General features: G+C 37.0%; 1 protein-coding gene across 1 annotated transcript in view; it reads left to right on the forward strand.

Annotated features, from left to right (window-relative positions):
• The window catches only part of PTPRM (protein tyrosine phosphatase receptor type M), a 443,651-nt gene that overhangs the window by 161,147 nt on the left and 257,741 nt on the right, over positions 1-24,763 (forward strand). Inside the window, exons 4-6 of the mRNA XM_030477498.2 lie at positions 1,416-1,494; positions 5,907-6,022; positions 19,664-19,838. Of these exons, the coding sequence (XP_030333358.2) occupies positions 1,416-1,494; positions 5,907-6,022; positions 19,664-19,838 (370 nt within the window). The remainder of the gene's footprint in view (positions 1-1,415; positions 1,495-5,906; positions 6,023-19,663; positions 19,839-24,763) is intronic.

Here is a 24,763-nt window from a genome sequence, read left to right on the forward strand (position 1 = left end):
AAGGCCACAGCCTGGGGCTTGTGACTGACCAATTCTTTTCTTGTAGAACTTGTTTCTGCAAAGTTTGTTTTGGTGGCTTTTGAATTTTCCTTGTTGCTGTCTTGTGTTTTCTTGTTGCTGCCTGGTTATCTAGGAGCAGCATAGGCACTGTAGGTTGAAAATTTTGTGCAGACAGGAGGCATAACTAGAATGGAAAGTAGTTTTTTTCCTTGTCAGCCATGTGGAGTTAAAGCCATATTTCATTCAAGTGAGATTGGGAGGGAGAAAAGGACGGCATTTAGGAAGACAGTGTCTGAGGGAGAAGAATAGGATTGGTGTCCACGGATATAGCAATGAGAAAGATGGGAGAAGGCAGAGGCAAGAGATGGTGAAGAATTTGCTAACCTCAAGGTTTGTTTTAAAATCAGAATCAGTGCTCTGCCAGTGTTTATTCATCACCAGGAATCTGCGATATAATATTACGGGCTGTATGTTATCCTTGTGACATGTTTTCATTCTGTATCATTCTCTTTCTGCTGAAATAATTGCATAAAGGATATGATGCGTAGTGTCCTTCTGCATCTGTTCCAAGGTCAAGTAAAGCATGTGCATGAAAATAGTTTCTAAACTTTCTTCCTCAGTGTATTTCCTGAGACTAGTTACAAGAGGCAGTTAGAATTAACTTTCCAAGCAAAAGGATAAATAATAAAAAATCACAACTTGGATTTGATCATGAAGTTCTGAGCATTGGCTTGGAAATGTACCTGCTAATGTTACTGGCATATTTTCTTCTTTTCCACATAAACATTCTTGGGATATTCAAAGCTAAGGCTGCCAAAGTTTGGAGAGGTTTACTTTTGAATGTACTTAATTCTAATGACAAGAACGGTCCATTTATTTTGTGACCTTTTTATAGCCATTAAACAAACCATGGCAGATGGATCTGCTTTACTTAATTCACTATATTTGGTGGAAGGTTAAGAGCATGGAACATACATTCATAAAAATAGGTATGTTTGTGTCTGATACCATGCAAATCTCTGTATAATGCCGAACTGTATTTTTTTAAATAAAAGTAGGAGTTTACTGTGCAAGACAAAGAATTGAAAATAAAATACAAATCTTAATACTTAAGATGATTATTTGGTAACTACTTTAGCAGACCAAATACTAGGGGGATTTGGTTTTTCCTCATTGTGAGCTATGTGTGATCACACTTGTAAATCTCCAAAAATAGTATAAACATGAAAAAATGTGATTTATGTTCTCGTTAATTTTAATGATAAGAACAACACATTTTGAGGGGGTTTTGATTGTATTTTGTTTTCAAAGTGTTCTCAACATGTTAAAAAAGTAGATGGATTTTCCATAACAGAATATTTTTATATTCCCTGTGGTACAAAGCTGCTAACTGAAATTCTCTTTTTGCTTCTCAGGTTGTTTTTGAAGTGGTCACTTCAGGTTACCCAGGATATGTGGCTATTGATGAAGTGAAAGTTTTAGGACATCCATGTAGTAAGTACCTATCCGCTATTTTAAAGCTAGCCCTCTAAAATGAATGAGCCACTATGCTTCAATAAATGTAGAGTAAAAGATAAGGAGAATATCAGAAAACAATGATGTCACTGCTATAAATGTAGGCTGAGTACATACAAAATGTTCCTAGCATTTGAGCACTGCGCCTTATTGGCTTTAAAGACATCTCTTACATGCACCTCATGTACAGCACTTGGCATGAGCCCCAGAGCCATCTAACGACTCCTTCAGAACAAAAGTCATCAAGATTTGTTGACCAGTTTTTGTCTGCATGAAAACATCTGTGCAGCCACAAGCTGAGACATTAGTGAAAGCAGATGAAATACACAAGAACCGATTATATATGATTTTTCTTTCCGAGGCTTAGAAGGAAGAAAACTCAGCTGGCTGAGGGCTGAAGCTTTGCTAAGCAAGGTTACTTAGGGTGCTTCATGAGGTTCATGGCTTAATTTCTCCACTGTTTTACTTCCTTATGTTTCAGGTATGTTTCCTTCTCCCATTATTAAGGATATGTAATACTTAACTATCCTAAGTTCTTTTAAAACTGATGTTAAAACAAAACCTTATAAATTAATGCTTTAATATGGTAATCCGGATGTAATTGAACAGGTTACTTAGATAAACAATTATTTCAATATCTGCTATTTGTTATATGTGTTAAGATCATACATGGAATTGTGGGTTGTTAACTTACTGACCAAATGACTGAGTGGGGAAAAAGACACCCAACTTCAGTGTAATTGTTCAACATATTGTGCTTGCATGCGTTCTTTATGGCTTGTAAGAGCTGTGATTTAGAATAAAAAGACATTATTTGTTAGTAACAGAGCACCTCATAAAAATGGTTTTAGTGTTAGTGGCAAGAAGATACAGAAATTTCTTCAAATGCAGAGACAGTTATGCAGAATCAGCAACTGTTATTTCTGAATCACTTAGTTCTAATAAACACAGCAGGCTCTCATGTTGTTAGACAGTAGTTCTGCATTTTGAATTTTTATCTTTGGTTCAGATAGGGTAAGTCTAAGGCAGTGTTTTATTAGCGTAATAATTTTTCTTATACAGATTTTGAGAGGTTTCATCTGTGCATTTGTACCAATCAATTCTCAAAACCTGCAAATAGCTCTTGTTAGTGTGGAGACTGAGTTATACCCCATAGTGCGTAGAGTTCTAATGTGGTAGTGCTGAAATGCAAAAGCTTTAATGAAAAGTTCTTTGATCAAGTAATTAAAATGTTAGAAATTAAGACATCAAACCAGTTATATTGTCTACAAGAAAATTGAAAATTGTGTGAAAATTGGAATAGAGCTACTGTGTGTCTAAAAATTTGCAAGACTCATAATGCTATTATTTCTGTATATTGCCAGAAAAAATTCTTTTGGAATGATTAACTCTTTAAAAACAAATTGAGATAGGAAAAATATTTGCTAGGCAGTTTTCTGGGTAGGATGGATTAAGACCAAGCAGAACACAAGTTGTGGGCACGTAAAACTGAAAGGGATAGATTGTGGTGGGTGGGTGAGGTTTTTCTTGCGTGTGTGTTTGTTCTTAAAACCTAATGCCCCTCTCCACTTAGGCCATACATGGTAATTCAGAAAGGCTAGTTTTCCAGAGTTTAAGATGACTGAGAAAAAAACCCAAGCAGGGTAAAAGCAGACGTAAAAAAGAAGAAATTGACTGAGAAATGGGGAACCTACTGAAGAATTTTACTGGATAGTCAGACATTAATAGTTAGATAGGCAAAGAAAAAGGAGACTTTGGCTCCATCCCTGAACAGTGTTCAAGGCCAGGTTGGACAGAGTCTTGGGCGACATGGTCTAGTGTGAGGCCTCCCTGACAATGGCAGAGGGGATGAAACTAGATAAACTTAAGGTCCTTTCTAACTCTCACCATTCTATGATTTTGTAAGTCTCTCTATCCTAATTGGGAAGTGTTCAAGAAAAAAACCAAGCAGTATGTCTAATCATAGAATCATAGAATAGTAAGGGTTGGAAAGGACCTTAAGATCATCTAGTTCCAACCCCCCTGCCATGGGCAGGGACACCTCGCCCTAAACTATGTGGCCCAAGGCTCTGTCTAACCTGGCCCTGAACACCGCCAGGGATGGAGCATCCACAACCTCCCTGGGCAACCCATTCCAGTGCTTCACCACCCTCACTGTAAAGAACTTCCTCCTTATATCTAATCTAAACTTCCTCTGTTTAAGTTTGAAGCCATTACTCCTTGTCCTATCACTACAGTCCCTAAGGAAGAGTCCCTCCCCAGCATCCTTATAGACCCCCTTCAGATACTGGAGAGCTGCTGTGAGGTCTCCACGCAGCCTTCTCTTCTCCAGGCTGAACAGCCCCAACTCTCTCAGCCTGTCTTCATACAAGAGGTGCTCCAGCCCTCTTATCATCCTCGTGGCCCTCCTCTGGACTCACTCCAACATCTCCATGTCCTTTTTATGTTGAGGACACCAGAACTGTACACAGTACTCCAAGTGAGTTCTCATGAGAGCAGAGTAGAGGGGCAGGATGACCTCCTTTGACCTGCTGGTCACGCTTCTTTTGATGCAGCCCAGGATACGGTTGGCTTTCTGGCCTGCAAGCGCACACTGCCGGCTCATGTTAAGTTTTTCATCAACCAACACCCCCAAGTCCTTCTCGGCAGGGCTGCTCTGAATCTCTTCTCCGCCCAACCTGTAGCAGTGAATCATTTGCCATAAGGACAGTTACAATGAAAAGATTTCCTTCTGTAGTTAGACATTAATTGGAGCTATCTTATTCCATCTTCTCCTTCTTATACTGCTTTACACTGGTGACCTGGGTTCAGCTATAGCAGTCATTTTTCTCCTTCTTAGTAGCTGGTGCGGTGCTGTGTTTTTGACTTTCAGCCTGAGAACAATGCTGGTAACACACCAATGTTTTTAGTTGTAATGTTTACGTTACAACTGAAGTAATGTTTACTCCAACCAAGTTTTTTCTCAGTCTCATGCTCTGCCAGGCGGGAGGGGAAGCCGGGAGGAAGCAGAGATAGGACACCTGATCCAAACTGGCCAAAGGGGTATTCCATACCACAGCACGTCATGCCCAGTACATAAACTGCGGGGAGTTATCCGGAAGGCAGAGATTGCTGCTCGGTTCGAGCTGGGTATGGGTCGGCGGGTGGTGAGCAATTTTATTCTCTCCCCTTGTTATTTCCCTTATCATTATTATTATTGGTGGTAGCAGTATCAGTTTTGTATTATACCTTAGTTACTGGGCTGTTCTTATTTCAACCCGTGGGAGTTACATTCTTTCTATTCTCCTCCCCATCCCTCCAGGAGCAGGGGGAGGAAGAAGCGGGGGAGTGAGTGAGCGGCTGCGTGGTTCTGAGTTACCGGCTGGGCTTAAACCACGACAACTGGATATTAAATAACTTTTCCTTGAGTTCTGGTAGCTGGTTATTTATAATTCTTAACAACTGCAATTTCTCCCCGTGATTAGGTCTTTTAAGAAAATGTCACCAAAACTTTAAATGGTTGTGGTGCTTTGCTAGAAAATGTATGTTTATTTTGCCAGCTTATTGCTAGCACTAACATTTCCATGTCTGAAAGCAATGTTCAGAGCCTGGTATGTCTGCTAGTATTAGTCAGTGCAAAAAGTCATCTTACCTGCAGTAGCATTTAAATGGTTGGGACTACTGCCTTTTCAAGGATAAGTTTCTGTATCAAATTTCTATATTTTTCTGTGTCATGTGGTTGACTCTTTCCAGTAAAATAAAAATACACATACTCTCTTTCCTCCTTCAGTGGACATAGTTCTTGCTTGAATATTTATTTCATTTGTTAGGTTATATATAGTTTTATTGGAAGTGTTTTCTAAATAAAAAAAGAAAATTGGTAAGGAGAATGCATTGTTTTTTGGGCTGGGTTTTTTTTTCTGTGTTGTTGAAAATCGTTGTATTTAAATAATACAACTGTAGTTGGTGAGAAGTGTTGTGTTAGTATTTTAGCTGTTTTATGTGCTACATTTCTAAAGCATCTCCTCTATAGATACTGTACCTGGTTAAAAAGAAAAACCTGTTTCCCTGACAACATCAGTCAACTTCTTACTGTTTTGTCTAGTTGGTAGTAGTGTAAGTATCTAATAGGTTTTTTTTTCAAAACAGAATTAGTTTCCAATATGATCTTTATTAATAGAGTTTTATTACAAGAGGGGTGCTGAGCTAAGATAATTTACACAGCAGGAACAATTAAAGAGCACCCTTCTCTTCTGCTCTTTCCCAGCTACAGAAGTAAACCAATGTAAAATCTAATGTGTAGTCGATAATTTAAACGTTTTAAAGCAGGGCTATTTAATTTGCTCAGTGTATTGTTCATAGCCAGTACTTCCATGTTGTGTAACTCCAGTACTCTTTTCTTTTTCCAACAGCAAAAACTCCTCACTTCCTGCGTCTTCAGAGTGTCGAAGTCAATGCAGGACAATTTGCTACTTTTCAGTGCACTGCCAATGGTGGAACAGACTCAGGTGACAGACTCTGGTTACAGGTAATTTCTTTACTAATGCAATGAGATCCGCTGGGAGGAGAGTTTGTCACTCTAAAAGAAATGTAAAACATGAAAATGATAGGGCTGTCCATTTCGTCAATATTAGCTTTTATAGCCCCTTTGAACTGCTGCATATTAGATGTTCTACTGTAGAAAATTATACTGGAAGATTTTCCTCTTGTTCCAATGGGATGCCTTATTAAAAATAAAGTTACCGTTTTGGTTACTTGTGACAATCATGAATAAAGGCTCTCTTGGCCAAGAGAAAGGCCAATGAAGAGCACATGGCTTTGTCATGTCTATGCTGGCTAAGTGCAACATTACATGTAATGATTTACACTGTTTACCTCTATCTCTGTTTCGTATTTTCAGCTACAATTGCATTGTTACTTTTTAAGTCTCGAGAAGACCAGTATGACAGTCAGATCTGACCTTTTGTATTATAGAGCCAAAGAATCTTGCCTATATTCATTGAGTCCGTAATGTTTTACTTTTTCAGTAATGTAACTTCTAGATAGGTGTCAGACCTTGATTTAAAGACTGTCTCCGACTCATTTTCTTTCAGTAAAGACAGTCTCCCCTTATCCATATATGTAACTTTGTATTAAAACCATGCATCTTACTTGATCTATTTTAGTAATGGGCATGCAAGTTTACCTGCTGTCTTGTCTTACTGCCATCATTCCAGAGTTGTCTGTCCTCTACAGCAAACAATAGTCTGTATTTGGATTTAGCTTTAGGATATACTAACCTCCAGTTCCCTATGCTTTCCATACATGAAAAAAAGCATGCTAGAACTGGGACATTGTCTGTGAGAAGGAAATAAGGATGCCTAAAATAATGCCTAAGGAAATGAGTCGGATGAAAGTGCAGTATGTGGAGAAGGTGGAATAGGAGAAATTGAAGCAGTAGTAACAGGTGGGACTTAGAGATGAAATTCTCTATTTTTATTGTTTAAACAATTTCAGGCTTTTACTATAGTCTTCCTTTGACATTGCACTTGGTGCAAAATTTCATCAAGCATTTCCGAAATGGTTCATTTTAAGTATGACAGGTTAAACAAACGAGTAGTTATAAGAAAACAGTGCACAAGCAAATAAGTAAAACCACTTCAAAAGCGAAGACTCATATTTATCTCTATATGAATGATGAACTGTCTATCCAGAAAGAGCCTAATCAAGTACAGTAGAGGACAATGGAAATCTCTGTTGTTTTCTTTTTTTTTTTTTTGCAGGGTATTTTCAATCTCTGTGCTGATTTAAGGCTGATATTTCTCTAACGCTCCAGCCCTTTAAAGCCAGTATTTCAGTGTTGAACTGGTAAAATTAGACTCCTGTCTTTCCTAAGCCACTGAGATTTTTTGAAAGAATGATTTTTCCAGTCACGAAAAGAGTTTAGCATGTATGGGAAAATAGTGGGTTGTTATTTCGTCAGCGATAACCTTTGTAGAGCCTTTGAACCTGTGCATAATGCTCTTTTGTAAAATTGAAGGTAGACTTCAATGTAGGGAAATCCTGATTCCATTCAGTTTTTCCATATATTTCAGGACAGTATAACTTCAGCTTTAACTTTTTTGCGTGGAATGTAAAATCATGTACATGAGTATGAGATTTATTTTCTTTTTCCTATGTATGAAGAATGAGAAAGTAGAGATAGATTGACTTCTTGAGGATTTTTATCTTCCTGCAGGGCCACTGTTTACTTATCCTGCCCATTCAACATACAGGTCCCTCTGGTAATCAGTCCAAGGTTGTGCAAATTCCAGGTGTGCCTTTGTGTAAGAACGTCTTAAAAGTTGACAGGGTCTCCTGGATAGCTTTGATTTATTTTTGTACTTGTTTGCCAGTTTCCACAGATGTCTGCTGCAACTTTACTGTAAGGCTGATCAGACAGCTTCATGTGTAGGACGCTGCAAATCAAGGCTATGAGATACAGTTCCCAACAGGATTAGCTGTATTTTAGTGTACTAAGTCACTGTCTGGTAACAGATCCCTAAGCCTTGCAGTTCTCCATCAATCGACTGAGACCATCTGGTTTCATGGTGTGATATTAAGGAATTTTGTATATGCCTGCTTATAACGTCTCATGACACTGCCACAGGACCATGAGTACAATGCAGCTATCTGTAATAGCTGTCAGAAAACATCATATCTTCTATGTCATATGACTCGTTAAATGGATCTTAAAGATTCTTTCCTGCCCAGAAAGAAGCAATATTCAACTAGAAAACATCTTAATGAAAGATGTACACTAGAGCCAGAATAAAATGAGCACTGTTCTCTGGAGACGTTTATGCTAGCACTCAGATAATAGGTTTTAGTGGTATTAGAGATGGGTCATGCAACCTCTCTGATATGACTACTTTGTCCACCAGTAGTATTAAGCCCATTCTAGAATTATTTTTATGTTGTGGGGTTTTTTTGTTTGCTTGTTTTGGGTTTTGGTTTTTTTTTTTTTGTTTTCTTTTGTTTGTTCGTTTCGTTTTGTTTTTTCCTTTAGATTTATAAAACCCTGAGGACAAGCCACAGTAAATAAATAAATATATCTCGTTGTGTGATTTTATCAGGGGCTTCTGAAGCATTTCTGCCTTGTAAGTCATATCAGGAGGCCTAATCTGTTTGGAATTTACAATTCCAAAATATCATGAGATAATTTGCTCTCAAGTGATTTCCGGGACCTGTCATTTGTTTTCAGATTCACATTGTTAGTCTGAAGTACAGGTAAATTGACAGAGTGAAATTACAAACCCACTGAGTCCAATGACATTTCTGACTGTTTTCAGGAGTGGTAGGATTTTACTCCTGTACTTCTATCTCTTTTATCTAGTACCTCTCACCTTGTATGCAAGAGAAGACTTCAAGTTTAGTAGTACAGATTTTTTCTGGCAAACAAATATTTTACTTTTTGAAGTCTTTTACAGACTGCAAAGGGTAGATCTTCCTTAAAATAAATAAATAATCCTAGCTTGATTGGTTATTTTAGTCTCCTTGTCTTGGCTGAGTAGTTGTTGGAAACAGCATAGATGTTCTTAGTGTAATAATGCCCAGGCTTTGAAGCAGTCTTAAGTGAAATCTGTAGATCACATTTTATATCCCTCCTTTTTTCTTTTTTTTTTTTTTTTTTTTTCTTTTCAAGCCTATTGCATTTTTATTTCTAATGGAATATGGAGTCTATTAATTTATGGAGTATTATGGAATTTTTTGCAATTGGAAGTGTGATGGGGGAACCACAGTGTATAGGTTAGCTGCCCAAATTAGGCCACTGAGCCATGAAATTTGTTTCATGATGCTGTGATCCATATTTACTCTTTGGGGAGACGGAAGACAGAAAGCTGTTTTCCACAGTGCAGTGTTTTGCAAGAAAAATATTTTTCCTGATCCTGCTGGGCAGCTCAGAACCCTAATGCATGAGCGAGGGTTGCAAGCTTGTCAGATAATTTGACAAGAAATTGTAGGTATTTTCAGTGATATTATTTAAAGTCAAACAAAAGGACTCAAGAACACCACACAGCATCATACAACTCTGTTTTTGTTTTTGTAACTAGTGTCCAGTAAGGTCATTGGCTAGATTGTATGTCTATGAATTCACATCCCCATTAGGTTATGTTCTAAACCTAAACATATTTAAAAATAAATCTGATGACACTAATGAAGGAGTATTTATAATTAATAGATGTGTCCCATCTGCTTACATTTTCTTTAACACATCTGTGGACAACGCAGTTCATTTGTCAGTATGGGATGACTCTTTCTGTTCCATTGAATGATGGATTAAAAATGCCATTCCTGTGCTCTTTCCTGTGTTTCTGCTGTAAGGGCTATACAATATAGCCCTTACAGTGGGAATTATAGCAATTGCTATGTTCTTTTTTTTTTCCTTCTTTTAATTAAACAAATTCCTACTTGATACTACAAGCTCCAGAAGTTGACACCAATAATAAGATAAAGCACTAGGCACTAAAGGAGCTGGGAATCCCAAGGAATAGAAATACACTTCGGAAGAAACAAGCAAACAAACCCAAATCATTTGTAGGTGGGAGCCAAAGTTAAAATTTGGAAAGAAATTAACATGTGGAACACAGGACAGTAAATAGTCAAGTGAAAGCAGCTGAGACAACATCTTCTGAAAAGCTTGTGCTATTATTAGTATTTAGTAGATTGGCACAAGAAACACAAATCTGTATTATAGGAGAAAGAGAGCAGAATTCATCTTTGGAAGTAACCTTCTTTTGGTGCAGCCTAAAAGACTGAAAAAGCAAATATTTTGCTTTCAACAAACATCTTTAAGCCAGGAATCTAAATTGTAGCTTGCAAGTTAGAATGAAGTTTAGAAAAATAAAGATTTATTTAAAAACAAATAAATTTCTTGCACTGCAAGCCTGAGATATACGCATATATAGATTTTTTTTCTCTGGAAGTGTATGAAGTTTGAACTGTCATGTATTGAATATTTACATGTACAAAATATTATATTAAATAGTAACCAAAATAAAAATTGTTATCAAGTGAATAATGTTTCCAAGGCAATACTTGGGAAAAGTTGTGTCTCTGCATTTAAAAGTTTGAACCCTTTAAGCCTACCTTTTTTTAAGCTACATATTAACATCTTTCTTCCTGCAAAATCCCCATCTCATTCAGTATAGGGGACATCCTCAGTTGATGAGTAGCTCCTTAGTGTGTGGGTTTCTTCACACAAGTATATTTAGGGCCTCATTTTGCTAACTAAATACTATACAAATAAATTCTGAAACCAGGTTTATTAATTTTCTAATGGAATATTTTCTGTTAATCTTAGTGCTTCACAATATTAAGTTATTTCTGTGGGATGGATTGATATGATCTTCATTTAATAGTTGAGGATCATAGACACTGATAAACAAAATCAAAATGCATCCCTTGTGTTTGGAAACAGTCTCTGAGACATCTGGACCTGATTCTCTGCATGTAAGGCACTGATCATGTGTCCACAGATGTTAGTTGCAACTATGAGTGGCCAGTACTTTGGGGAATTGACCTTTTCAAAGACTAAGTTTAGGCATCAAGAATATCAGTAAACAGAAGAGTCCTGGAAACAGTTTAAGTGACATGACAGAGGCATAGTTTTACTATAAAACTGAATATTTTGATAATAATTTCTAAAGATTTGTTATAGCATCACTAAATGTGGCAATTGCGTTTTTCAGGGACTTGTACCTTGACTCAGTGTGGGTAGCCTTTCTTTGAGAGAGGTTCCTCAAACAGTGGAAATCTACAGTTGATGAGAAAGAGAGGTCATCATTTCACTGAAGTACTGTGTTTTTCCTAGCCTCATACTAAAACATGGTTGAAATTCAAATCATTATTTTGAAATGTAATTCTCAGGCACATAACATATATTGCAGAAATACAGACCTAAGTGTAATAATTTGTTGAAGGTAAGCAAATAACAATAGGATCTCTGAATGCATCTGACAGCTGTAATAAATGGCATCATCAGACTTGCCAATAGCGAGAGGTTAATGAGTATTCTTTGATAGAAGGGGAGAGAGTGAAATCTTTCATACCTAATGGTTTATGCATGCTGAACACATGCTACTTCATTTGCAGCCAACAAACTGAATAGTATCACTCTAATGGCCACTCTTCTCTACCCTATGTAAACAGTTTATAACCAGTTAAAAAGGGATTTCGCTTTTCTTCTTGTCTCTCCTGAAAGCTGCCTTTCACCTTATTCAGTGTATCTTTTTGTGTATCTTCAGTAATCTTTTGCTGAAGGTATGAAGAGTATGAAAGATTTTATTCCTCTACCTACAAAACTGCAAAACCTGTATGCATTATTTATTGTTATTCAAAGGTAGAGATATAATCCTGTGTCAGAGGGAGTTCTGGAAAGCAAATTGCTTTCCATAGGAATACACACACACACAAATGAGAGGTATCAGAAATATCCTTGTGAGAATGTAGAACCAGTGTAATGACTCCTGGCAAATTATGAAAATAAAGTATATTTATAGGATATACAAAATGGTTTGTGTGTGCGTGCACGCATATGCTTCTTAATGTGAATTACATGAAGTATACCATAAGGTGAACCAAAGTCCTAGAGTTTTGTAAGAATTTTTTGTTATGCTGTAAACTTTGAGGCTTTCATATGATTACCATTTTCATTGCTACATCTGGAAGCACTTGAGGAAAAAATGTTTCAGCCATTCTTGAGTGCTAAGATAATGAAGCAGTATTTTACCTGTTAAAATTAAATCATATGCATATATAACAACTTAGTAACACAAACAGGTGGAACTATTAATGTAAACTGTACAATGAGATAGGCCTAAAGAAGATGTTCTTTTGAATATTAAAAAAAAAGGTATGGGTTTGTTCAGTAGGTGCTTTTGTGTACTATCGGAGTGTCAAGTGGCAGCTTGGCAAAACACCTCCAGCCAAACCCCTCTACATTAGCTTCCCTCTTACATGAACTAATGTATACCTTATGTATTTAGCCTATTGTTGCTATGGTTGTATTTATTCACCAGTTGCACTCTCACTGTTGAGGGGTTTACTATAATTCCCTTTAACCACAGGCATGTGTCTCTTCTTACCATTCATTCCTTCCATTTAGAAGAATCTTTTCAGTAGGCCATTGCCTTGCACTTAACAGGGCATGGTTTCTCATTGTCATGTATGTGTATGCTACTTTCTTGGCTACTTCTTACTTGCTTTGTAGGACTTAGTATCTCTTTGGTTTTGCCTGCTATTCTGGTTGTTTAAAACTTTGGTTGTCCCCAGAATTTGCATGTTGGTCTTCCTTCAAACCATGTTGCTTTTCTTCCCAACAAGGTAACACTTTTCCAGTGAAGAGAATGTGGGACATGAGCGCACTGTTTTTTAGCTGTCCTGTTATGTGCTTGGATAGAAAAGGCAGACAAATGCCTGCATTATTATATTTTGCATTGTGTGTACAGATGAATACTATGCTAATGGTCTTTACTTTCTCATTTTCCCCTCATTGCTTTGCTCCTTCCCAGCCCCTCTGTAAGCCTGGCATTTGCAGAATGTCAAACCAGAGTATTTAAAATCAATAAATAAAATAATACAATAAAAAAATGTATGTTATCTTCATCTTTTTAGCAAGGTGTTCATCCTAACTCTTGGAATTTTTAATACAAATAAAAGGATAATGAAAGGTACTTAGTGTTGTGCTTTTCAAAGAATTAAGATACAGTATTAGATTAAATGACTTTATAAGTAGGGCTACGAATTCAACAAAATACTTAGCAGATACATAGATCATTGACACAACTTCTGTCCAAAGTAGAAACCTCTCCATTACAGAGAGATTTCACAGTGCTCCATTTTCTCCAGATGTTTCTGAGGATATAGCTTCCTACAAGTAATTTTGTATTCTATTGTGTGCTATTAAAGATGAATAGAAAGAAGATATGGAATTTTTATATATTTTATGAGCACTGACAAATTGTTAGATAATAATAACTCTTCTCAAACACTCTGGAATTTACTGTAAAATTAAAAAATAGATTGGGGGGGTGTTGTTTTGGGTTTTGGTTTCTTTTTTTTCTTTTTAAAATCTTAAAATCTCTGTGTAGTAATAACAGATTTGCTCCTGTCAGAATGATGGAAAACAATTTCTGTATGTGCAGAGTAACTGCTTTGAGTAAATTACACTGATTTTAATGACTCCAAAAAATGAAATACTATCTTCGTGTACTTTCTGTGTGTTTAATTGTATCTTCAAATAGATGTCATTGCTTAATATTTGAGAGTGTGACTACTCGATGTGTAACTTTAGTAATATTTTACAATATTACCTGGCAGCTCCAGCCAGCGTTTAGGTTTAGTCATAATAAACAGGGATTTACAGAGAGCTATGTGATTCAAAGAAGAGGCTCAGTTACCAAACATTAAAATATTGAAAGCTGAAATTTTTTTTGAACGGTAAAATAATAACATTTTGCTTGAATGCTCATTAGCTACACATGCAGAGTGCAATTCTGGCTCATAGCAGAATAATTCCAAATAGGACAATAATAATCTTTTTCCAGCACGGCCTCATTACTTAAATGAAACACACTTGTTAACTTACGCAGATGTGTAATACAGGATAATCACAGGATCTGTGGTGGTTCTAATCTAGACTGACAAACAGTTGTCTTGGTTATGAAAGCAGTTCTAGAAATTCCGAGGTAGAGCCAACTGTCTTAATTATTGGAATGATATGAACCCTGCAAAGCAATTTTGTTGAGGTATTAATTACTATTTGATTTAGATTTTATACATATTTTAAACAAAATTACTTTTGGCACTGCTGACGTTATTTGAGATCCCACTGGTATGACTCTAATCACAATTTTATAAATGTGCATATTTGAAATTGGGATAATGCAAGCCCTTTCTTTTATTAAATGTATGAAAAGCTGCTTAGTCTACCTGTATGGACAGAGGTTGACTGACTGACTGATGGTTCCTTTTAAGTCTCCTCTGTTAGAATTGTTGAAATATGCCCTGAGAGGGATTAATGCAGTGGTATTACTGGATATAACATCCCAGAACTTCAATCCCTTTGAATTACTGCTGCATTTTTGTTAAAAGTATTTCTGAAAGGTTTAATATATATCTTGGTGTTAAATTGCTGTTCATTTAGAAAACTTAGAGTTAGTTCATTGCGTAAAAGAGACTGTAAGTCTCATTTAAATAACCATCAGCTTATTTATTTTCATTCTAGATTGTCTAAAATGGAAAAATAATACGCATTTTAAAGTGCTTTAAGCTGTCTCTATATGCATTTTAATATGATGTTACTAGGAATGTGGATTTTCAAGCTGTGTATATCCTGATGTTAAATTAAGATTTTTTTTTCGTATCCCTATGTATTAAGTAACATATTGTTTAACAGAAAATTTATTCTTACAAGTGATTTACCACTTACATATTTTCATTAGTTGTCTTAAATAGCATTTTTAAATATGTGTATTTGTTTTTTTGAAAAGCTTTCTCTGAGCATTTGAAAATGTTACAGGTTGCTCAGCAGCCAGTAGAACCTGTTATTTTTGGGTTTGGATCTCAACATCTTGCAATCTTTTGTTTTGTAGTCAAAAGTGTTCTGCTCTAAGAAGGTTAGATAGCTCTGCCCTGGGGACATGGCCTTTGTAGTCCAAACAGGTCTAACATTAAATGATTATGGCAGGTTCCTCTTTCTTAAGTCTGAAGAGTCCTGTTCACACAGTTCTCCGAGTCCCAGAGGCAGGAAAAGCTTGCAGGCTTAATCTGTGGTAAAGCCTCAGTCTTTCTTTCACATGGCAAAGCAGGGCTGAAGTAAAAAAAAGTAAGAAGAACCATATTTATCTTTGAATTGTATTTAAAATGAACAAATAAACCCCATCCAGAAAAGAGGCTAATACTACAAATTTGCTCCAACAAGCTGTTTAATGAGTTCTAATATAGAGTACCACAGTGTTGCATTGTAAATCATGAGTTTTATAGTATTCTGTGGAACAGGATTAGTAAATTACAGACTTGTCATTTTTTGTTTAATTCTCGGTAAAATACTATGTATTTGTGAAGACTCAGGCTTCCACATAAAAAGTGGGAGTTTGCAAGACATATTGGTAAATTTCAGAATCTATCTTAAAAAAAAAGATATGAAGGGGTCTTCAGAATGTTGCATTAATGAGTGTTAAAAACTTGTGAATGCTACTAAAAATAATAATTTGTAAAAAATAATGTAGTGAGATGAACTTATATGTTCAATAAATGAATGTTACTTTGATATCAGTAAGTTATTTCTAGCCATTATAAATGAAATAGCTATTGACAATCAGTACTGAGAGCTTGTCATTTTTCATACCGTGTGCTTAAACATACCTGTTAAATATGGAAAAGAAAATATTATTGACACTCTCCTCCAAATTTTGGATAGTTAAAACCATGAAAGTGACCACTGTCATACCTGTGCACCTTCCTGAAGACAAATGTGAATCACAAATAAAGGGAGCGAAGCTGGCCGTGTCTGTATGGTTAAAACAGAAGATGTTCTGTACTTATATATCAAACATATATATCAAATTATAAATAGCATTTTTTTTCAGACTAAAAATAGTCTTTTGCAATTTTTGCGTTGCTAAAATAAGAGTCTGAGAGAGGTTATAGGTGTAGGATTTTTTAAATTTTTTTTTTTTTCTGTGCAGCCTTTTTAGCTCTCTTCTCCAATGCCTGTGGAATGAACTTTTCTTATACTTGAATTCATTACCTTCATTACCATTCCTTTATGTTCAGGTTTAAATCAATTATGCAGCTCTCCTATTCATTTGCTGTCGTCCCAGAAGAGAGGGAAGACTTGCTCTCTTGAGCTGGGTTGTTTTTTTTTTTTCTCTTGGGAAAGTAAAGCCATTATATTTCTTAGTCTGCAAGAAGAAAATCTGTGGGTTTGGGGTTTTTTGTTTGTTTGGGGTTTTTTTGTTTGGATGGGTTTTTTCACCTATGACTTCTAGTAGGAAATTTGCTATTGGTTTCTGTGAACAATTTAAGTTCTAACTTATAATTAGACAGTCTACGCTTTGTCTCTGTGAGTTTAATGTTTAAGAGAAGCCAGTCAGGATAACCTTTACTAGTAATAATCTGACATATATTTTACAGCTATATTATAAAAATAATAAAGGCATTTTATTCTGGAGCTCCTTCATGAATTTTGAATCCACCGCTCATAACCTGTTTCACATCTGGATTTTGATGGGGGACAGAAATGCACTAATCTCTGTAGAGCTAAGATGAGTTACACTGAAGGCTCGTGTAGCTTATTCGTTTGATCAAAATAATATGCGCCTCTGAAATGTGCTTTGTCTTAACTCTTTTTGATTCATAATTATTGACATGAATGCATAGCATGTGTTGCATGGCCATGTAAGTCAATTATTTGGTCAAACTAAGATTTCCTGTTATAGATCAGCATTTAAAAGAGTTGAAATCAGGTGAGATTAGTGTATTCAAGAATCAGCAGAAGGTGGAAAAGATTATGGGACCCCAGTGAAATAATAACTTACTACAAAAGCTGCAAAGCATTGAATAGTTCCAATTTTCACTCTACATAGGCACAAAAAAGATGAGAAATACTTCCTATGGGAGCAGGTATTTGAGCAGTTCCCTTTGTGGACTGCTGGCCATTTATATGACAACCCAGGCTGTGTTGTTCAGGATTTCTACTGGCCACTGGGAGACCTGATGTGTGGCAGGAAACAGTTCTCTCTGTGTCTGGGGTCAGCGGGGAGTGTGCATGCATCATACCTTTCCATGGTCTCCTCTCTTTGTGAGCTGCAGCTAAGGCAGAAATTATACTGCCTCATGGCATTGCCTGGTCCTTTCCCTTCACCTCTTTGTCCCTTTAGCAGCATCCTGTAGCTTTTGTTGGGTGGGAACAGCAAGAAATAATTCTTAAAATATTCATATGGTTCTTCAGTTGTGTTGTAATTTATGAGAGTCCTGGTAAAGTCTGGATGCAGTTGCCCTACATGGAGGGGTGGGTGTACTGTGCAGGCTAGAGTGCAGAGGGGCTTGTTCACACTCTAAATGAGCTGAGCTAGTTTAGGTACTCAAGCAGTGTGTGGCAGTATGTTGTTCCCTAGGGAATAACTTACCCTGTTTCTTGGCAGGGTAAAGTAGCCTGCATAAAGCTTCCTGATGTTGCAACCAATAAAAAAGGGAAAACTAGGGTGAGTGGATGTAATGTAAGCACGTGACTTGGCTATGCACAGAGTCCTTACGGAGCCTGAAAGCTGCAGAAATATACTTTAAAATGAAACTTTTAAAATGTGGTTTGTGACTGGTCAGCAGCTCTGACAATTAGGATTGATCAGTTATTGTCTTAGGTAAAATATAACGTTGCTTTTAAGAAATACTAATTCTCCAAAATCAATTAACCTGCTCTGCTTGCTTCCTGCTCTCTGCAGCCATTCTTGCTAGAAGGATATCACAGTCATAAAAACAGTAGTTTTGAAGTAGTAGTGTGAAATGTTTCTTTCCAAGTGTTGTTCTTGGTAACGGTCATGCCACATCAGAGAAGCCAGTTTATCAGCAGCTCAGAATTCTAGGAATTTGAAGGAGCTGGTAATTGCCTGAAGTACTTCCCAAGCAATAATTTAAGACTGAGTAATTTTTAGGGCATAATAGTACATTCTTCTTTGGGCATCTTACAAGTTTTTTGTTTTTGTTTTTTTTTTTTTTTTTCTTTTTAAATAAGCTGTGCATCACCCATGTTTATTTTTTAAGAGGAAATAACTACCTTACTGTAGAGTAATCCACTATTTACTGTTACTTGTGCTGTTTCTTTGGCATTAATGGTATGATGAACTTTGGTGTGGTTTTGTGATTTATGGGTGAGTTTATGTGCCTGGTACTTGAAACTTTCTGGGTTATAGCTGGTATTTTAAGAGTACTCTCAATATAGTGGTAAGTAAAGGCCATAACAAAAAAATATAAAAAACCCAACCAACCAGTATCATTACATAGCATCATACTGTGCATATGCCTTCCTGGAGAGTATCTTTTGGGAGGTGCTTATTGGGGTTCTCCAGTTTCTTTTGATGTTTTGATGATGGCTATAGTCTTTGGTTTGTTGAAATATACATTTCTGTGAAAAGTGCATTTTTGTTGTTTGCTTGTTTGAGTAAATGTTTTCACTGGATTTTTATATGTGTTTCTTCGAGCCACCTTTAGAAATTCGATGTTGATACATTTTCTGAGGGTTTGTGTGTATTCATAGGACATGGATCCTGTTTCATGGGCAGGTGGAACACATGTTCTGATGAGGATCTGAGAGCCAAGTCTCGCTGCCCTCATCTTTGTGTCAGAGAACATGACAAGGTGTCATCTCTGCTCTCTCATGTCTGCTACCTTCACTTTTTCACTCCTCCAGCCATGCACTGGAGCACATGAGGGAGCAGGCTGGTAGCATGGGACTTATGCACACATAAGCACTTTGTGCTCCTCAGCTGTTACACAGCTCATTTTCTTGTGCCCTGCGTGCACAAGATGCACAATATGTTGAATTGAAGATGAGACACTGCACTAAAGTAGAAACTGCTCAGTTTCCAGTATCACAGTAAGGAAGTGAGGGATGGAGACAGCTTCAGCCTTGTGGTCATTTGCCTGGTAAACCTGTGCCTAGTTTCTTCCACCTGAGTCACTGATAACCCCATCTGTAGGTGCTGCTATATGAGAACCATCCACTCATGTTTCTGTGCAAGCTGTGCAAGATGCATACACCAAGTAGCAGATGCAGAACAGGAAGAGAAAGCAGACACTGAGTGTGCTGGGTTTCATGTTTCTTTAAAAGAAATAACTTTAAATATTTGTGTAAAGCAAGCCAAGCAAGTAAATGTTACATTGCTCCTAAATCTTTCTATTAGTTAATCTATAAAGAGTTGAAAGCAGCTGTTCCAGATGAGTGGTTGCCCACTGATGACGAATGGTTTAACTCACATGGGAAGGCAGTAAAGTCTCACACAGAGTAAACATCTGTAAAAGTAACATACAGACTTCTGCTTTTATCTTGCCTCCCCTCTTGGGGAACTTCAGATAAATAAAATTGGTTGGCAGTGGTTTTTTTTTCTTAAGTATGACTAACAATATTCTTTATTTTTCTTTCTTCACCTAGGGTATTTATGTAAGGGATGCACCTCTGAAGGACATAAAAGTGTTTAACTTTCGCCGATTTGTAGCTCTTTTCAGTGTGGTAAATGCCACAAAGCGGGACGCTGGCAACTATCGCTGCATGATTCGGACAGAAGGAGGAGTTGGTGTATCAAACTACGCAGAACTGATAGTCAAAGGTATTTCACAATAAAAAACATTTGCACGCTCGATGTATGGAATAAGGACCTGCAGTTGCTAATTCAGTACGAGTATCACCCATAGCCTGTTAAAGTCGATAAGAGGTTCAATAAATAGACTCTGTTTATGTAAATCTTAAGAGTCTATCCAGCTGTAACAATGGAATGACAGAAGCCAGGGCTAATTAACCAGTTACTTGTTGACTGTTGTTTTAAGTACTTCCCAAAAATACATTGTTTAGAGCTGTATATCTTTCAAGATTTTTTTAAAGTATGAGCATCATACTGGCTATTTACCTCCTTTGTGGAGATTGCTTTCTAAAAACATACTTACTGCAAAATACGAGAGATTTACATTAAAATGAACACATAAAATATGTATATTCCAACATATGGAGGACTGTTTTTAAAAACAGCAGGAAACACTTAAATGTAAATAGAATGCATTTCTTATTATAGAAAACTGTGCTAAACCAATTTTTAACATTCATTATATTTAAATTCCATTTTGATTGCTTGTCTGTGAGACGAGCAGGTGTTGATTGGAAAGGAAGAAGCTTGGGCTATGGGTTAGATAGGGGAATAATAGGTCACCAGTAGAAGATGCAAGAGAGCCATAATGAAGAAACAATTTTCCAAAAGCAAGAATATGGTTTTAATGGATGTGGATTAGGAAAAATGGAGAGAAACAGGACAAGACAAAGAGAAGGAGGTTGCAAATAGCCACTGTGTGAAGATAACAAGACAAAACAAATTGTAGCATTAAAACTGAGATGAGCTATTTGAACGGACAGATAAAGAACAGAACAGAGTGGGTGAGATGAGAATATAATTATAAGGCATGGTGGAAGAGATGAGGTTATTTCAGTTCAAGCATGAAAAATAAAAGTAAATAAAAGAGGTGGCCAAAAATGGAAATATCACAAAGAGAAGTCAGCAAAGAAAGAAAATGTGGACTATGAGCCCCAGTAGAAATGATGAAGCATCTTTCACACCTAACAGCAGTGAAAATGAGGAAGCATGGAGACTGCCTGAAGGAGGCAGATGGAAGACTGACTGCATCAGTGGCAGGAGGTACAGGAAGCCAAAGAAGTTATTAGATTTTTCCAACTTCTTTAATTTAGGGAGTTTTAATTTATTAGTGCTCCTTTTGAGGTGTAGTAGTTGAAATTATGAAGTGTATCATTAAAGCATTTGTGCTTACCCAGATTCTTTCCGAAAATTTGCACTGAGCACTGTGAACAAGTGGGTAGCCTTAGGGTGTAATCCCATTAACTACTTGTAGAGTGGCAAAGTAATTATGGTAATCCCAGTTGCCTGTATTGGAGCTTTTATGAGACCACCTGCAGGTCATTCCTTCTGACCTAAAAAGACCCATTTTAAACATTGTGCTGTAAAACCTTAGATGACTATACTGAAATAGCAGCATTAGGGGCTAATTAGTAAATATGCTTTTACATTGATGGCATATAATTAAGAAATTGTATTTCCTATTTTTTTCAGCAGCCTTTCTGCAGTGTTAGCAGAATTCAAAAATAATGGATTGATTTCAGTACAGCTATATCTTTTTTTAATCCATTACCATCAATAAATCATGGAAAATGTACATTTACCCATATTGCATGTAATGCTTAGTATAGTTGGGAGTTACTGATGGCTTAATAATAGTATGTGTAGAAACAGTGGTGTAATTACTCCCTGCTCTTTGTTGGAAACAATGAATCTAATTCTCTTCTCATTTACACTGGTGTAACTAGACTGACTTAGTAGGAATTGCCCAGGAATTACATTGCTAGGATGATGGGAGAGTCAAACCTAGTGTTTGTAGGTTAAACAGAATCAGTTCTTTGCTATTACTGTGCTCTGTTTCATTCTGGTTCCTGAATTTGTAACTCAAGTTGGAAATAAGTAAATTCTCCTTTTTCAAAATATCTTTGCTTTTAAGTAAGTAGGGAGCACGTTACAGCTCTGTACAACATTCATTCTGCTTCATTAGAGACATAGTTTCACTAAGTAGGAACTTATTCTAAGTAAATTCCAGTTACTTACGTAAGCTTCTTGAAGGTTTGTAGTGCTGCTGTGGCATGGTGGTGTGTAGCACTGGGCACCAGGTACCAGAACTTTTGAAATCAGCAGAAGGGCTAGTAGCAGGTGCTGAAAAATAAACCTGAAATCACAAAGGAATAGGAATGAAATAAGAGATATGTAAGAAACTGCCTGATGTTCTTTTTTTTTTTTTTCCTCTCTTTTGCTTCTTTACCTGAGCAGATACGCGTATAGCGAGGTTTAAACTGTATGGACAAAAAAAAAAAAAAAGACAATTAAAGAGCTGTCAGTTAATCCCATGTTATCTTATTAAAGAACTGTAAACATGAGTATTGTCTAGATAATGAGAAAAAGCCTGTCAGTGAACAATTAGTCTGGCCTTAAAAAAGAGGGGAAAAAAAGGGGGGTGTTTTTTGACAACTTGTTTGTGTTACTTGCCTTTTAGAGGATGGTGAAATAAAGTTTTGATTGCTCTATTAAAATAAATCCTGAAAGGGAGGTTTTCAATTTACCCAAGTGTTTGTTCTGATAGGAGAGGCTGAAAAGCCAAGTGCCTTGTCGTTGTGTGTGCTCAAACCACACACTATCCTCATCTAAGTTTGTCAGAGAATTGGATTGAAATGTCACTTTGTCTAACGGGAGACATGAAATCGGCCTTGTCAGATTACCCACTTATTGTAAAAAACAGCAATTTGTATCTAATAGGTGACATAAAAGTAATCAAACATTGAGCAAGAGGAAAATAGTAGAGTGGAATTGATTAAATGCATTTGGTGAAGTAAATTAGACATACAGTCCCTAGGTTGAATTTTTCTAGAAGTGGGCAGATCCAGCTCAGATTAGGTTTAGAAGAACAGAATGAGTCCGTCTGAGCAGACATCAGATTATTACAGAGTTCAGACTGCTTATTGAGTTCAAACAAGGTAAACTTAGGTGTCAAATTGGTTAAAAGGAGTTTTGTTAGGTTTTTAAGCAGGAACATAGAAAGGTAACCATCTGTAATGCAGGCAGCTTAAATGTCTGCATCTTTCCAAATGGAAGATTTAACACCAAGAACAGAAACAAACCTCTTTCGATATCTAGAGCAAACAGTTTATTCTGGAAGACAAAATCATTTTGAGAGCAGGAGACAATAAGAAAATATTAATGATTGCTTATCTTTGGTATCAGTTGTTATACATTAAATATACACAGGTACTTAACATCTGTTTTCTTTCTCTGCCAACTAACCTTTTATGCTGGGTCCATCAGTCTGTCTGTACCTCTTTTTTTACAAACTGCTGGTATGAGGACTCTGTTTTTATGGTTGCTTGACAAATGCTGTCATGAAGTCCTGCTTTCAGATGCTATTATTTTGACAAACTGACTTCAGGCTGATATTGTCCATTGTGGGTGTGTGCCTCAGGCTGAAGGTTTTGAGAAACCCTCCAGCCAAAACAGTTGGGATAGTTCAGCCATCTTAGTAAACTTGCCTTAAGAAAGTGCTGAAGACTCTGGGCTTCGAAGCAGGAACTTTTTTTCATAAGTGTAATAGTTAGGTCAAGAATACTGTTCTTCTGTTCCTGTGAAAGTCAGTTTGAAAGCTACTGAATAAAACCTACCAAGAACTCTCAAATTCCCCCCAGATTCTAGATCCAGTGAATGGAATGTATATGCAAGTACTGATAGGCTGGATTCAGGTACAGGAATCAACAGCTGTGAGCTTACCATTCCTCTGCTTTTAGTACACAACCCTCCACCTCGCTGAGCCCTTGCACTGTGAGAGTAAAATAGCGAGACATGCGATGCGGGGTCACGAGGGTTGTAAGAGCAAGGAGCTGCATACTCGCATGAGGCTATTAGGGTTGGGTCTGAAAGGCATGGCAAAATGGAAGGTGTTTTGAAATGAGGGAGGAGGTAGGTGAACATTGAGACTACATGAGAACTAAAAATTAGGGAGAAAGATGGCAAAGGATGGAAGATAAGCATATATACGTATATGCCTATGCAAGGGATAATGGCTTTAAACTGAAAAAGGGTAGATTAAGATTAGATATTAGGAAGAAATTCTTTACTGTGAGGTTGGTGAGGCACTGGAACAGGTTGCCCAGAGAAGCTGACGATGCCCATCCCTGGAAGTGTTCAAGGCCAGGTTGGACAGGGCTTTGAGCAACCTGGTATTTGTAGAAGGTGTCCCTGCCCATGGCAGGGGAGTTGGAACTTTAAGGTCTTTAAGGTGCTTTCCAACCCAAACCGTTCCATGATTTTATGTATGTGCGTATATGCATACATATGTATGTAGGGGACGAGGACTGTGGCTGAGGCCAGTGCAAGAGGAAACTGTCCAAGATGTGGAACTGCCTAGTAGAGGAGAGGAAAAGCAGGTGCTGGGGAGATGCATAGTTAGAAGAGCAGCAGCAGACTGGAAGGCAGGAAGAGGAGCAGGCACAGAGCTTGTAGATACAGGCTGGGGTAAAAAAAACCCAAACTTGGAGTGGGAATTTAGTGATGTTTGGAATGTGGTGATGGTGACCATAGCATGGGAAAAAACAAAATCTGAGCAAAGCTGAGAATGGGAAGGGTAGATGGATTTAGATCACTTAGGTAAGCAGATGAGGATGGAGCAAGAGTAGTGCAGACTGAGGCACCACTGTCTTAAAAAGAGACAGGAGTGGGCAATTCAGAATGTTTGGGTTTGGAAAAAATCATGTTTGTGCCTTGTTAGGCGTGAGTGGTAAAAGTACAACAACTACTACTGCTATAGGGTTTAGCAGGATGGCCAGCTAATTAGATTATGCGTGCATAGGCTTACCAGTGTATAGAGTACAAGGACACTTGTTTTTCTGTAAAGTTTCAAAATACATATAAAATACAACAGTTCAATTTTTTTAAATAATGAC

The sequence above is a fragment of the Strigops habroptila genome, chromosome 1 (assembly GCF_004027225.2).
Source record: "Strigops habroptila isolate Jane chromosome 1, bStrHab1.2.pri, whole genome shotgun sequence".
Taxonomy (NCBI): domain Eukaryota; kingdom Metazoa; phylum Chordata; class Aves; order Psittaciformes; family Psittacidae; genus Strigops; species Strigops habroptila.